This window comes from Impatiens glandulifera, chromosome 3, assembly GCF_907164915.1.
Source record: "Impatiens glandulifera chromosome 3, dImpGla2.1, whole genome shotgun sequence".
Lineage (NCBI taxonomy): Eukaryota > Viridiplantae > Streptophyta > Magnoliopsida > Ericales > Balsaminaceae > Impatiens > Impatiens glandulifera.
The window spans coordinates 30973282-30988363 of NC_061864.1; the positions used below are offsets into that span (position 1 = coordinate 30973282).

At 31.5% G+C, this 15082-nt stretch overlaps 2 protein-coding genes across 2 annotated transcripts; both read right to left on the minus strand.

The window, feature by feature from the left end:
- Nucleotides 1–2805: 2805 nt before the first annotated feature.
- Nucleotides 2806–5675, minus strand: LOC124928644 (putative pentatricopeptide repeat-containing protein At5g52630). Its single transcript, XM_047468883.1, has one exon. The coding sequence runs from the start codon at nt 5539–5541 to the stop codon at nt 3100–3102; it is 2442 nt and encodes an 813-aa protein (XP_047324839.1). The 5' UTR covers nt 5542–5675; the 3' UTR covers nt 2806–3099.
- Nucleotides 5676–10253: 4578 nt separating this feature from the next.
- LOC124932456 (chromophore lyase CRL, chloroplastic) lies at nt 10254–14722 on the minus strand. The gene is made up of 9 exons (XM_047473086.1): nt 14200–14722; nt 14022–14071; nt 12408–12468; nt 12239–12274; nt 11930–11980; nt 11192–11284; nt 10868–10972; nt 10703–10795; nt 10254–10576 (listed from the first exon to the last, which is right to left on the minus strand). The coding sequence occupies exons 1-9, from the start codon at nt 14395–14397 to the stop codon at nt 10427–10429; spliced, it is 837 nt and encodes a 278-aa protein (XP_047329042.1). The 5' UTR covers nt 14398–14722; the 3' UTR covers nt 10254–10426.
- Nucleotides 14723–15082: the final 360 nt, after the last annotated feature.

The window sequence follows — 15082 nt, forward strand, 5'->3', positions numbered from 1 at the left end:
TAAACTGAAAATATAGTTATAACTCAATAATAAAAAGTCAAATATTATTTTTAAGTTTTGTTAAAAAAATTAAAATATTAAAATTTTATTAATACAAAAATATTGAGTATGCAAACACAGAATTATAAATAAAATTTATCAATTACAAATGGTTTATTGGTTAAAGTAGTAATTTTCCATACTCGAAACTAGAGTTCGAATTCTTATAAATGCAAATTTAAGTGAATTATATGTGTGGATAAGATTTCGATTGTGATTGATTTGTCGAGGGATAAAAGGTCGATAACAAAAGATCGCGAGGTCACGAGATTAAATGTCGATTGATATGGTGGTTGGTTTGTCGAGTGATAATAGACATGTGAAGTGTGATTGATATATGGTTTGTCGATGGATAAGAGGTCAGTAACAAAAGATTGTGAGGTCACGAGATTAGAGGTTTATTGAGATTTGGTGGTTAGTTTGTCGAGTGATAAAAAAAAATTGTTTTGTCGAGGGATAAAAGATTGGTAACACAGGATCGTAAGGTCACGGGATAAAATATCGATTGAGGTTGGTGGTTGCTAAGAGGGATAAGAGTTCAATAACAAAGTATCGTAAGCTCACGAGATTAGAGGTCATGATTGTGATTGGTGGTTAAAAAAAATATAAAAAAAGACCTATCACACACATTTATATATATTCTCCTTAGAAATCTTCCTCTTTTTTTGAAGGGTATAGTCATTCTCGATTCAAAACATCTCACAAATTTCATTAGAGTTATATCATTTATCATGTCAAGTACTTTCAATAAATAGGAAAGATGAACATATCCAATTAAAATATGTCATAACTAAAAGGACAAAAATCTTATATTTGAGTTAAACAAAATATTCTCAAGGTCTCAATGATAGGTTGAAAGCGGACAAACGATAGGAAACCATTTAACTCAAGAAGAACGAGTCTAACAACTAATATAACTTTATGGTCAAAAAATCACATCTCCCAGAGAAAAGAGAATACCCCAAAGACGGTCAATGTTGTGATACTCGGATCACATTTCAATGTCTAAATAAAGGAGAAACTATGGGTGTTCAACCGGTTGGTTAACCGGTTAAACAGTTCCGGTTAAGCCCGATTTTACCTCTTATTTTACAAACTGGTTAACCGACCAATATTAGTATCGATTTTACCGGTTTTGGTTTTACTGATTCCAAGTCAGTACCGATAGGTTAACCGGTTTAACCGTGAACATATATTTCAATTTTTTAAATTAAGTAATAAACTTATTAAATGATTTGTTTTTTTTAAATCCTGGTTTGCGTCGTACTTTTATGTTATTCTCCATTTTTTATATATATATGTTATAATATATTATATTATTATTATAATATAATATATTATAATAATATTTGATAGACATATTTAGAAATATATTATAATATATTATATATTAGTGTAATAATATAATATAATTTAAATGTCTCTATTTCTAAACTAATAGTCATATAAATTAGATTTTTTATAAAAATAATTCTATACAAATTATAATTTAAAATTTAAAAATAACTAATATATATATTATTAAATATTATTTATAATATATCTAATATTTCAAAATAACTAATATAAATATATATGATTAAATTATTATCGGTTTACCGGTTAAACCGCTAAAAAAACATTTCAACCGAAAATCAAACCGTTAAATCGGTTAACCGGGACCGTTAGAATCGGTTAACCAATAAACTGATAAAATGAAACCGGTTTGATTAGTTTATCGGTTTCCCAGCACAGAGCCTTAGAGAAAACTAATCACCTGAATTTAAATAATAATTCATACAAACTAATATTTTTTATACATTTTTTTTTGTACAATCATTCAAAGCATAAGTTCTAGCTAGTTTATAATAAATATATTATTTATTTATCCATATGCTCTGGGAAGTTGACGAAATGACCTTAAAAAATCTGGTTAAATTTAATTGTGTAAATGACCACTTTAAAATATTTTGACAAAATTACTCCCGTCGCGTAGCGCGAAAGGCATGATCGTCTCGCAAAGGAAAAATCTGTGAAAAGTCCAGAATGATCATGCCCTTCGCGTGACAATCGTGTCCCTTCGTGTGACGATTGTGCCCTTCGCATTACACGACATAGGTAATTTCACAGGTTTTTTCTTCGTGTGACAATCCCGCCCTTCGCGTTACGTGACGGAGGTAATTTCGTCAGAATATTTTGAAGTGGTCATTTGCGCAATTAAATTTATGCGCTGGTCACCAACGCATTTAAGACTTTTTTTAGGATCATTTCGTCAAATTTCCACACGCTCCACCCGAAGCCATCATATTTTAAATTTTCTTACACGTTACTCTTAATCTTCCATTTATTTAATAATAAAATATTTATATTGTCTCTATTCACTATACACTTTTTATTTTCAAGTACAACATTTTTCCATCTTTCTTCAACCTTCCCTATAATTTTTGTTAAACTTAAAAAATATAATAACAAAATTGGCAATTATAATTTCGTTACTCAAATCATTTCTCTTTTTTTAAAATAAATTAATTGACAAATGAGCGAGGGTAACATTAACCAACCAAACCACTTATGGTTTTTGATTAGTTCAATTTATTTTAAAACCCTTATTAAAAAGTGTTCATTTGTAAAAGCATAATAAGAGTGACATCCACACCAAAAGAATATTTTAATGTTTTAGGAAAATTTGTTTTACATTAGAATCGATCTCTAATATTGCTTCAATCTATGCCAATATCAAACATCGATGCAATTACATACTTACATGGGAAGAAGACCATTATTAACATCTATTAGCAAAAACATAAAAAGATCATCAACATAACATCCTCGGGTGCACCTCGCCTATAGTTGCATCTGATCACAATCTTTTCAAGATTTCTTGTAAATTGCTTCGCCATTCAGGGCCGTCTCTCAAGCACGGGTGATTTAGGGTTTATCAGATAGAAAACAGTTAGTGAACTAAAGCTAAGAAGCGATGTTTCCCTTAAAAATGAGAGCCAGTTATGAATCTATATAAATGAGTCATACTAAATTCACATACACCCAGCTTCCTATTACAAATGTGCATGATCTCCCATGTCACCAATAATCTTCACAAGAGCAAATCCCTCGTTTGAAATGATGGAAACAATTGGAATCTCTTAAAATAATGTGACGACCGTAAACACTAGATATAAATTTCATAGCGGTATGACAGTCCCCGCACACTCGAAGATTCTTATAAATCCTAATGGGAGCAGTTTGTGGCAAAAATATAAGTCCAAAAGCAACTGCTAATTTCTCGCCATGATAAGCTAGCCCGCGTTCCTTAACCTCCTCATCAACATCGTGCAGTGCAAATCTCATGTCGGGGACATATCCAGCTCTCTTGATCGATAACATGATCTCTTCAACCTTTCCATATATCATATCCGAATTCGGATGGCCTCTGTCCTCGGACATGAAAGTGTGGACTGCGTTGTTCATCTCAATCCAACTGCGTCCAGGCTCTTTGGTCACTCCCTTTGTTTTCATTACCCTTCTTATTTTCGCAGCATTTTCAAATAAGCCAGTGGCAGAATAGATATTAGCCAACATTACATATGATGTAGCATCACAAGGCTCTAACTCAAACAGTGCCTTTGCAGCCCTCTCAGCTAGCTCTACATTCCCATAAACTCGACTAGCACCTAACAACGCTTTCCATATGGTGGAATCCGGTTCCACATCCATTTGGTTAAGCAATTCCTCGGCTTCATTTAGTTTCCCACAACGTCCTAGAAGGTCGATCATACAAGCGTAATGATCTGGACCCGGCTTTATCCCATATATTGTGTACATTGTTTCAAAGTACTCACGCGCTTCTTTCACAAGACCCGCGTGGCTACAAGCAAAGAGTAGGCCGATGAATGTTATGAAATCGGGCTTTACACCACTTGCTATCATTTCGTTATACCTTTTGATAGAATCTTTTCCCCTACCGTTTTGAGCATAGCCAACTATAAGAGCTGTCCATGTCATCACGTTTTTATTTCTCATCGAGTCGAAGACTTGCTTTGCCTCTTCTAGAGAACCGCACTTTGCGTACATTGTTACTAGCGAATTGTCAACAGATAAAGTCGACCCGAGTCCAGATTTAACCAGACTTGCCTGAATTTGTCTCCCAAATTCCAACCGAGTGAGTTCTGCACACGAACTCAACACACTGGCGGTCACAATTTGGTCAATATGAACTCCCGATCGTTTCATTTGAGAAAACAGCTTAAGTGCTTCTTCATGGAAGTCATTGTGAGCGTATCCTGTCACGAGGGAAGTCCATGAGACGACATCTTTTTCTATCGTGCGATTAAAAAGCTCGATAGCGGAATACATGTCTCCCCCTTTTGCGTACATGTCTATAAGTGCATTTCCTACGAGTTTACGAGCTTCAAAACCTGTTTTCGTAATCAAACAGTGAACAGATTTTGCTATTCTAACATCCTTTATAGAAGCATAACAATTCAAAACGGAAGGATAAGTAAAATCGTCGAATTTTATATCTCTTGCATGCATTTTCTGAAACAACAACAAAGCTTCTTCTTCAAGACTATTCTCTACACATCCAACTATCATCGAGTTCCATGAAATCACATCATCGGATTCTGCTCTTTCCAAAATCATTCTACCACTAGTAACATCACCACATTTGGCGTACATGTTAACTAAAGCACTCTCTACAAACGAGTTAGTCTCAAAACCGGCGTAAATAATGAAACCATGAACCTGCATTCCGAAAGCATGAGCTGATATGGATGCACAAGCAGTCAACACACTAGGGAAAGTATATTGGTTACACTCAACACCTTGTGTTTGCATATCTTTAAAGCAATTTATGGCTTTAAGAGAATCCCCATTTTTGGTATATCCACTGATCAAGGCAGACCACATAACATGGCCTCTATGATCCCCAGATGTCATTTGAAATAGATTTTCAGCTTTTGAAATTTGATTACAGTTAGAATACATGTGAACAAGACCAGTATTAACGAAATCATTGAAATCTAATTGACGTTTTATGGAGTAAGCATGAACCTGTTCACCCCTCCAAAGCAAGCCATTTATAGAACATGTCCTGAGAACGCTACTCAAAGTGAAATCATTTGGTTTATGGCCTTCGTACTGCATTTCCCAGAATAAATGGAACACTTCTGTTTCATACCCATGTCGACAATAAGCAGATATTAACGAAGACCAAGTGATGGAACTCTTCTTGGGTGTCAAGTCGAAAAGCTTTCTAGCTTCGTGAAATCGCCCTGAATCGGCATAGGCAGCAATCATTGTGTTCCAAGTGAACTCGTCTCGGTTAGGCATTCTATCAAACAGTTGGCATGCTTCATCAACCATACCTGATTTCCATAATGCATTCAACTTTCTGTTGAGTTCGAATATTGGTGGAGCGATGCTTCGTGGGTCTGTAAGATTCCGAGCGACGTGAAATTGTTCTTTGAGCTGATGTCGAGCACAGTTGTGCAAATTCAGTTTTTTTACATTGAATCTGTTCATGGTTCTTCAATAATTGTGAGTAATCAAGTCTTTATTCTCTTCCAACCAGAGTTACATTTCGTCAAACTGAATCGAGAAGCAGAAATCCAGTAGAGGGTAAACTAAAAAACGATGCTTTGAATTCCTTGAAATCATAATCTGCGGCCTCCATCAAGAAGTTTTCTTCAATCTTTTTTTTCTTTGTAATTTCTCTTTCTTTAATTGCTTCAGCGGAACCAAATACTTAAAAGCCAAAGCCCAACAAAAATTGAAATTTTGAGGAAATGACCTCAAATTTAAACGCGGAGAGTGCAGCGCTTAAAAAAAAAAAAAAAAAAGCGTTGGTGACCCTTTTTATTGTATATGGATGATTTTGCCCATGTCGAAGGTTGCGTGACGCAACCGGAATCGCGAAATAAATTTTTTTTTTTTGTCTCGCGATTACGTGACGCAACTAGAGTTGCGTGACGTGACGCGATTGCGTGACGCAAATGTGACATTTTCTTCCAAAAAATTCATAATTAAATTTTTTTGAAAAAAAAATTGCGTAGATTGCGTGACGCAACGATGACATTTTCGTAAAAAATAAAATAAAAATGTCACGAGCGCATTAAAAATAATGCGCTGGCACTTTCCGCATTTAAGGCCTTTCCCTCGAATTTTCAAGACAAAGACCAAGTCTTTGTTTTTTACTTTAACAATATATTTGTAGTCTTAAAATATAAAATATAAAATTCTTATTTTAATAAGAATTTATTCAAAAATAATAATTATTATATATAAACAATAATAATTTAGGAGTTCTTCCCAATTTTCTCTCATCACTTCACTCCTTCCACTAGTAAATTAAAAATTAATTATTTCAAAAATTAATGACAAAAGATTATTTATTTGAATAAATAATATAAATTACATTAAGTAAATAAAATAATATATAATTATAAAATCAAGAAGGATTTATAAAATTCTGAAATCTTAATATCTAAATTAACCACACACTAGTTCTCCTAATTAAAATTTAACTTTATTGATTAAAACTTTAATGTTTCTTTTGTTTTCTTTGATCAAACTCATAGCAACACAAATGAAAATTAAAAAAATGTCAAATTCTAGTTTAAGGAATCCGGTTTTCCTATTTTAATTATTTTAAAATTTTATTTATTTGTTGAATATATATCTATAAACATAATATTATGAGAAAGGATGGGAAAGCAGAAAAAAGATTAAAAAGAAAATTACATTGAAAAATCTAATTTTTTTTGTATCATATTAAATTTTTAATCCACTAAAAAATGATATATTATTTCTTACATTATTTTTGATAATATTTATTTGTTTCTATCATTTCTCTTAAAATATTAAAATAATATTATATTTTAATAATCATATTTTAAATAGTTAATTTGTTATACGAATCCTAAAAAAACAAATTAACTATTTTAATCTAAAAATTTTAATTATTCTAAATTTTAAATTGAGAGTCAGAAAAAGAGAAATGGAAAAAACATGTAATGTCATTTATTACAATTCATGTTCCAAATCAATTATGCATCACAACTTATAAGTACCTATCAATTAAGCATAGTACTGTTTCAAATAATAATCAAATCTTAATTAATAAATTCAACTTAGGCATGCAATTATCAATGATAAAAACATAATGACTTTCAAGACAAAGTATATAACTCAATCATCTTAATCATCAAAATTTCAAATTCATCCAAAACTTGACTTCAATTCATGTACTAATGACAATCAAGTTTGTTTGTAGCATCTTATAATCTCATCCTAAAATGTTTCATTTCGATCAATTCATTTTCTAATTTGAACCTCTTACATTCAAAATCAATTCAATTTCAAAATAAAAGTATGTTAAGGAAAACAAATGTATTTGTTTAATCTTATTTGATTATGGGACTTTTGATTCTTAACAATATGCAGACCAATTGAGTCTCAAAGATTGAATCAAAGAACCAAACTCAACTTATTTATTTAGGTAAAATCACATTGTCTAGGTCATGTTTGAGGTAAAAAATAGTTTCAAGAATTTTAATAAAAGAGAGTTTGGATTTTCAACTTTTAGGATGACAACGAAAAACTAAATATCTTAGATTGCCATATTGACAGTTTGAGATTCTGTTCATTAGGATTGAACTAATAATAAATAAAATGTATAACACAAAAGAGGGAAATGAAATCTGCGGCTTGAGATCTTCTTGGATTTTAGCTGCAAAAGGTGTTTCCATTATCATTTGTTAAAAACGATTTGGTGGGACAACTGCTCCATCCCTAAATATCTAATTTGAGGTATTTTTAAAATTTGTGAGATTGTTATATTTTTATGTAGCATATATAATGATGATGATATTTACGAGGTTTAGATACTTTATTAATGTAAACTTTTATTACTTGAGACATTGTGTATCCATTATTATTGATATGATTTATACAACATATAAGTTTCGTGATTTTTACTTTCACATTATTATTTTGGAAGTTATTATTTAATCTCAACAATTAATATTATAAAATATTATAGTTTTTACATAGTTTAGAAGAATGATGAGTCATATAAGTAGAATGATTATTTTGATTTGTTCTAATTATCATAGGTAAAAAAGAAAGATGAAAGATCATATTTATTTGAAGCATTATTATTTCTGTATTTGCTAGTGAAAAGTCAACCGATAAAACCGATGAGAATTGGACTTTGAATCATCGTCTAGTGTATCTATATTAGACAATGATTCTTAATCAGGTCAGTGAAGAGATAAATGCGAAAAATCTATTGAACAAATATGATAATTATATTTTAAAAGACTTATAATAACAAATTATTTATGATCAAGTAGATGTATCAAATTTAAGGACGAAGTACAATTATTATAGTTTATTGGTACATTATTGAACTAATGAGAAATGTTCGTAACGTAATTGTCTAATTCAATCCCGAATGGTAATTGTACCATAGATGTGGTAAAAGGTAGTGATCGAAAGGAAAGATTAAGAGTAGGGCCAAATGAGAAAAAAACAAAAACAAAAATAAAAGCAAATATGAGAAATATGCTAACATCGAGTGAATGATTGCCGTAAAAAGGAGCACATCAATTTTTTTTGCAAAAGTTTCTACAGAGAGAACAAAAATACAAATAATAATAAAAAAAAACTGATGATAAAAAAAAGTTATTTTGACAATCGATGATCTCTTTATTGTGTATAACAATGATGTTAATCTCATTTTTCAATAGACTAGTTTGGTGATTAATAGCAACAATTCAATACATGCTATATCGTGGAAAAATCATTTCACACCCTACATTTCAGTAATTGTGAAAGTGTTAGGAATAATTATGACATTATTAAAATTATTTGTGTTGAAAATGTGAATTTAAAGATTGAAATGGCAACACATGATTTTCAAGAATGTGAAACACATGTCCAATATCCATATGAATTTGATCACCACCAGTAAACTCAATGATTTGATCTCTAACAATAAACTCAATGATAAAGGGTTTTGTAATATTTTTCGTGATAAGTAATGAGAACTTACTAATTTTTTTTTTTTATTGTGGCGGGAAGAAAAGTGTTACTCATTATAGATGATGCATGCAAAAATTACCGATTTTATAATTAATGCAATTAATGATAAATACATAGTAGAGTTTTGACACAACATATTTAGTTCATTATAATATTGGCTAAAAAAAATCTTTTCTCTAAGGTGAAGATGTTCTTTGAAGAAGTATGTCCATTGTTTAGTGGGGAAGCAGAATAGTGTTGCTTTCAAAAGTGTTACTCATTTACAAAAACTAGGTATACTTGATTTAATATATTCCAATGTGTGGTCATATAAAAACAAAAAACATTTTATATACTTTATATTTTGTTACTTTTGTTGATGATTATTCAAAAAAGATTTGAATGTATATTTTAAAGTCTAAAGATAGATAAGGTGTTTATTCATTTTAAAACAATTTTATGCGGTGGTAGAAAAATAGATACACTAATGTGCAAAGTTTTGCGCTAGTTTTATTTCCGCAAGAGAAATTGTTTGAAAATAAACACTTGATCTTTAAAGTATACACCCAATTATTCCTTTAATAATCATCAATAAAAGTCACAAAATATAAAGTACACAGTATAATACATTAAATCAAGTATATACCTGATTTCACAAATGAGGAACACTCTTGAAAGCAATTCTAATATGCTTCCTCGACGAACACTCTTAAAAAACCAATCTTCACCCGAGAGGGAAGACTTTTGTTAGTCAATACTCAATATCAACAAGTTTTTCTCGCTCAGTTTGTTGTGCTAAAACTATACTATGTCTTTATCATCAAATACATTGACTATAGAACCTGTTATTTTTGCCGGCATCATATATAATGTGAAACATATTTCTTAAATCAAATTTAGAAGTGGTTTTCATAACCTCATTATAAACTCTTTAATCTAGTTTCAAATCATATCCTAGACCTACCATCAAACTAATTAGGAGCCAATTTTATTTTATTACTTGTTTTAGACCTACATTTTTTTGTTTGTGTTAAATATTATTTATTGGATATCATATTTTATTCGATAACACAATCATGTCTTAAAATGAAATATTTAGTATATCATAACAAGAGATCTACATGCAAACTTATTATCAGGCTCTTTTCAAGATCTTCATTTTTTTATTTTTTGACTATGTTCTAATTTGTGAATTCCAAAACCAGTGAATGTGGATCAAACTAAATTACAATATGAGGAATGGATAAAGAGTATTTACCTTTTATGTAACATGTTTACCTTTTTTAGACTTTTCAGCACCTATAATGGCTGGCTGGCCCATTATGAAGATTTAATAATATGGAATGAAAAAGTGATCATATTTTTAGTATATAAAGGTGAAGAGTCAGTCTTGAAGCACGAATGAACCGTTCTCTATCTTTTTGTCAACTAATGGATAAGAGTAATTTAAAGGAGAAATCATATCTGTTAATAAGCTTGAAGAAGCAGGAGGAGCTGCCTTAAACTCATATGGACCTCCTTTCACTCCCCAAACCTGCATCATCCAGACCCATTATTATTATTATAATTAATCAACTAGATTAAATAGTTATTTTCAATAAAAATAAATGATAATTTAACGATTTTGTATTTAGATAATGAAACATAAATGGGGGTGTACTTGATTTCCATCATCGTCGTAGCCTCTATCGCCCATATGTATCTCGTTGTTCTTCAACACAGCAAGTTCAGAACTACATCGTGTTGCTCCATTCTGTCATATACAAAATATAAGGAAAGAAAATATAAAAATAAAGAAATGGTAAAAGAACGATTGGAGGGATACCCATGAATTTGGAAAACCGTCTTGAGGAGTTGAGCCTTCATATAAGCACCGTTTTCCACGATCACAGCGTTTCAGGTATATGCTTGTTAATTGTTCTGCAATGTCCTGCATATGATATGGCTTTCTCAACAACTCAAAGTTTCTAAATATTTTCACCAAATAACGAGGCCTTGTTTCATGAAGGGTTATTTTTACTTTCTATCGTCAATCAAATCATTCCAAATCAGCTACAATATTCCTTCTACACTATATCATTCAAAGAGGATATTGGACAATACACAAAAAGATGAAGAAACAGTCTTCACATTTCAGCATGTTCCTTACCCCAATGACTTCTTCAGGTTGTGGTCGCTGGTTCTTTGGGCGATCACAGAAGTTTCTATACTCTTCTGCATCTCTAATGGCATACGTACTTAGCTGCAAATGTTACTCGTCAGAAAACAGAAATAATAACAATAATAATCCCAAACTACCGAGAACAATCATGTGAATATAACTTCCAACTCAGTAATTCAACATCGTGACAACTCGATTAATACAAACTTTAATAAGTTTTTTATTCACCTTTTCTTTCAAATGTTTATATAAGCCAGCCTTTAAACAAATGGGGATGATTCTTGTATAGTAGAGTATCACATTATATGACTCTTAAATGACATAGTGAAGTGTCAATAATATAGTGAAGCCTTTAAACATGTCTAGACGCGATTAACTTTACATAGTGAAGTGTTGACCAGCCAATGCATGAGCTTATTTTAAAACTGGTATTTTATCAGAATTTCTGTGAAAAATCATCAAAGTTAAAATTGAAAGTATTTTTTTCGTTTGGTATAAGATTTTTTTTGGATCAATATCTAGATTATAGTGGTTTTTTGTTGCTTGATTTGATATACAAAGCAACAAAAATCACACTATGATCTAGATGATGATAAAAAATAATTCCAAATGACTCATAGTACTTTATGGAATATGGTCCAAATCAATGTTTAGATTGGATGATGATAAACATGAAAGAGTGTAAAACAAAACAGCCCAATATTACAAGTACAAGATAAATCCCACCTCAACATCTGATTTCATGTCCTTTGTACAAGGCTTCACAATATAAAATCTCTGCAAGATGAGAAGTGAAAAATATCAGCAAGGAAAACACATCTGGATGAAATAACAAAACACAACCCACGTAAGCATCCGGAAAGAACAAAGTGCAGGGAAATATCTAAAGAAAAACTCATCTGACCGAACAACTAGAGGTTCATACAATATCAGGACCAAATCATGTTGCTGCAAGTACTTAATAGCCAGTGTAATGCATGGAAAAAAAACAAACTATTGACAAAATTGATTTGGTTTCTGCAGCGAAGGATGTACCTGACGAAAAGGCTTATTAGGTGTCCTCCAGAATGCCTATAAATGCACAAAGGTAAATTTTCATATGTTATGTTTTATTTGTTCAATAATAAATATCATTACACGCCATTTCAGCTAATATAAGAAAAACAAAACTAAAATCTATGAATAGGTTCGAACAAACACTGACCTGTTCAAAGTATAAAACCTTTGAACCATCCGACATTTCTGCAGCAGGACATGACAACCACCTACAAGAATTAACATGAAAATAACTCATTTTTCCATCATTCAAGAACTAACTGCTTCAAATGTCTTTTACTATGTTTATTGCCAGATGAATGGATATGATAAATTCTTAGGAAATACACTGAAATCCAAGCCTAGAAACATCTCATCAAAATCCAGGAACTAAAACTAACAACACTTCTCCAAAATAAAAATGTAGGTCTAGTGAAGGAGAAGATTTGTTGTATTGCCTGAATATATCATAAAAAGGAGAGAGAGCGTGAAACTAGAAGAATGGATAAACATGTTATATAATGAAACTACAACTTAAAATAGGGACATAAAGGACTAATTCAGAGTACTAATTAAGGCAACACGAATGGACTTGTTAGAAAATAATATAGTCTAACTAACAGTGTTGATATTTTCTGCACTCCCTCTAAAATCCAAGTTAGTAACTTCTAAGACTGACATGGAATTGTAACATAGTTTTAGGCTTTAATAATGACAGTGTCTTTGTTCCCACTCTTAGGGGCTTTCTTTTTTACACTTAAGGTTTCTCGCCTCTATATGCTGTCTCAATGGCTTTGTCCCCAGCATGCCTTGTTTTTGGTGTCCTCTTATCAATAACTCACTTGGTCCTACCAATTTCTTCTCTAGCTTGTTTTACCTATTTCTTTTCAGTGAGGAGGTATAATTTGAAACCTCTATTCTTATATCTTAAACTAATAATCAACAAAAGAAAAGAGAAGTGTAAAGTAATGTGATGAAAATTAAATTCACACCACTAATGGCTAGGCAATGGAAGAAACCTTGGAAGTCATAAATGGAACTCTAATATCATATAAGAATATAGTGAAGAATAAGATTTGTTGTATTGCATGAATGTATGATATATAATGAAACCATGCCTTAAATAGACATATAAAGGACTAATTAGGAATGACTAATTAAGGAAACACCAAAAAGACTAATTAGAAAATAATAGTCTAACTAATTGTAGTTGATATTTTTAACAAAAAGAAATGTCAAGATAAGAGTGATTGACAAATTCAGACTTACTGTTTATCTGATATGAATGCCTCAATAATAAATCTCAAGTTCAAGAAGTTCCACTCCACTTATAGCTTTCATGATTGATCTTCATTCTCTTACAATAAGTTCTATGAATTATGAAATTTCCTTGACTAGATGAATAAATTAAACTCAAAATTATGTTTTAACACAGACACATAAGATATTTTGTTGATTATCCTAGAGGTATTTTGATGATTATATTATCAAGTATGCAGTTCAATTCATTTCAGATGAGATGTTACACAGACACATAAGGAACATGAGAATTGAAATGACTAGTAACATATGATACTTAAATTCAAGATTGAATACTATTTTAGCTCTGAGTACCAGTCGATTTGAGATTAATCTACCAAAGCTTGAGCTCGAATAATTGAATTAATCAACAGCTCAAATTTGCACACAAGATTCAAGAACAATGAAAATTATACAAAATGATAAAAACAATTATAATGGAAGAACAGCCAAAAACATCCTGAAGAGCTTGGACAATGAGTACCTTAAATTGAAGTAGTTATCAGGATCCCTAGATGCTTGTTCTCTCGAATACTACATACAGTTAATACAGACAACAAGACGATTATGAAGAAGAACGATGAACAAGTTTTAATCAAAGAAAACAAAAGTGAATTATTATAAACATAAAAGGCTAGAAAGAGGATGTGCAGGTATTTAACCTTTTCGCCGCTGAGAGATTGCGCAACAATGCGTGTGTGGTCCCAGTTGGTAGTAGATTTGGTGAGGCGCTTGAGAAGAACTGCTCCTCCGATGACAACCAACGTTTTCAGAAGCAATCCACGAGCTCCGCCTCGATCATCTGAGTCGGAATTATTGTCCGGCTCTTTTCCTGAACTGGACCCCATGCTCAGTCCCATAACCGTTCGTCTCTCTCACTTATAACCTTTTGATCGGAAATCGAGTTTCAGAACCTAAGTAAAGGACCTTCCTATCACTGAATTGGAGCCGACGGTACAAAATCTAATCAATTATGTATACAAACAGGGGAAAATAACAAGGATGTGTTGTTTATGATTCAAAAAGGGGTAACGTCTTTGGACATTGTTCTTTGTCGTCGACAGCACATGTGTAACAGTGACTTCATGAATCCATTCCTGAGTAATCTGGCCCAGAGCTCCGTACAGAGTCCAGAGAGAGAGAACGAGAGAAACCTAACAATAATCACCACTTGTTTTCCCGTGGCATTGGTTCTTGAAAAGGACTCGAAGATTGGTGAAACTTCACTTGAAAGAGGAGGCATAAATAGCACAATCCAGACTTCGGCCCATTAAATTTCTTGTGCTTTTGATAAACCCAGGCCCCAATATAAGCCCATATCTCTAAAAAATAGTGATTAAGAACTTGGACAGTTCTTGAAGGAAAAAAACTTGTATGATGGTAGGAGGTAATCATAAATATTTTTACAAACTTTGTAGAATTTAGGTTAACTTTAATTTAATTTTTTTTTTTTTTTACGATTTTGCTATTTGAAAGAAATTTAATTAGTCTAATTTTAGATAAATTCTTACTATTTTAAATTTAGAGGAGGATAAGATTTTACGA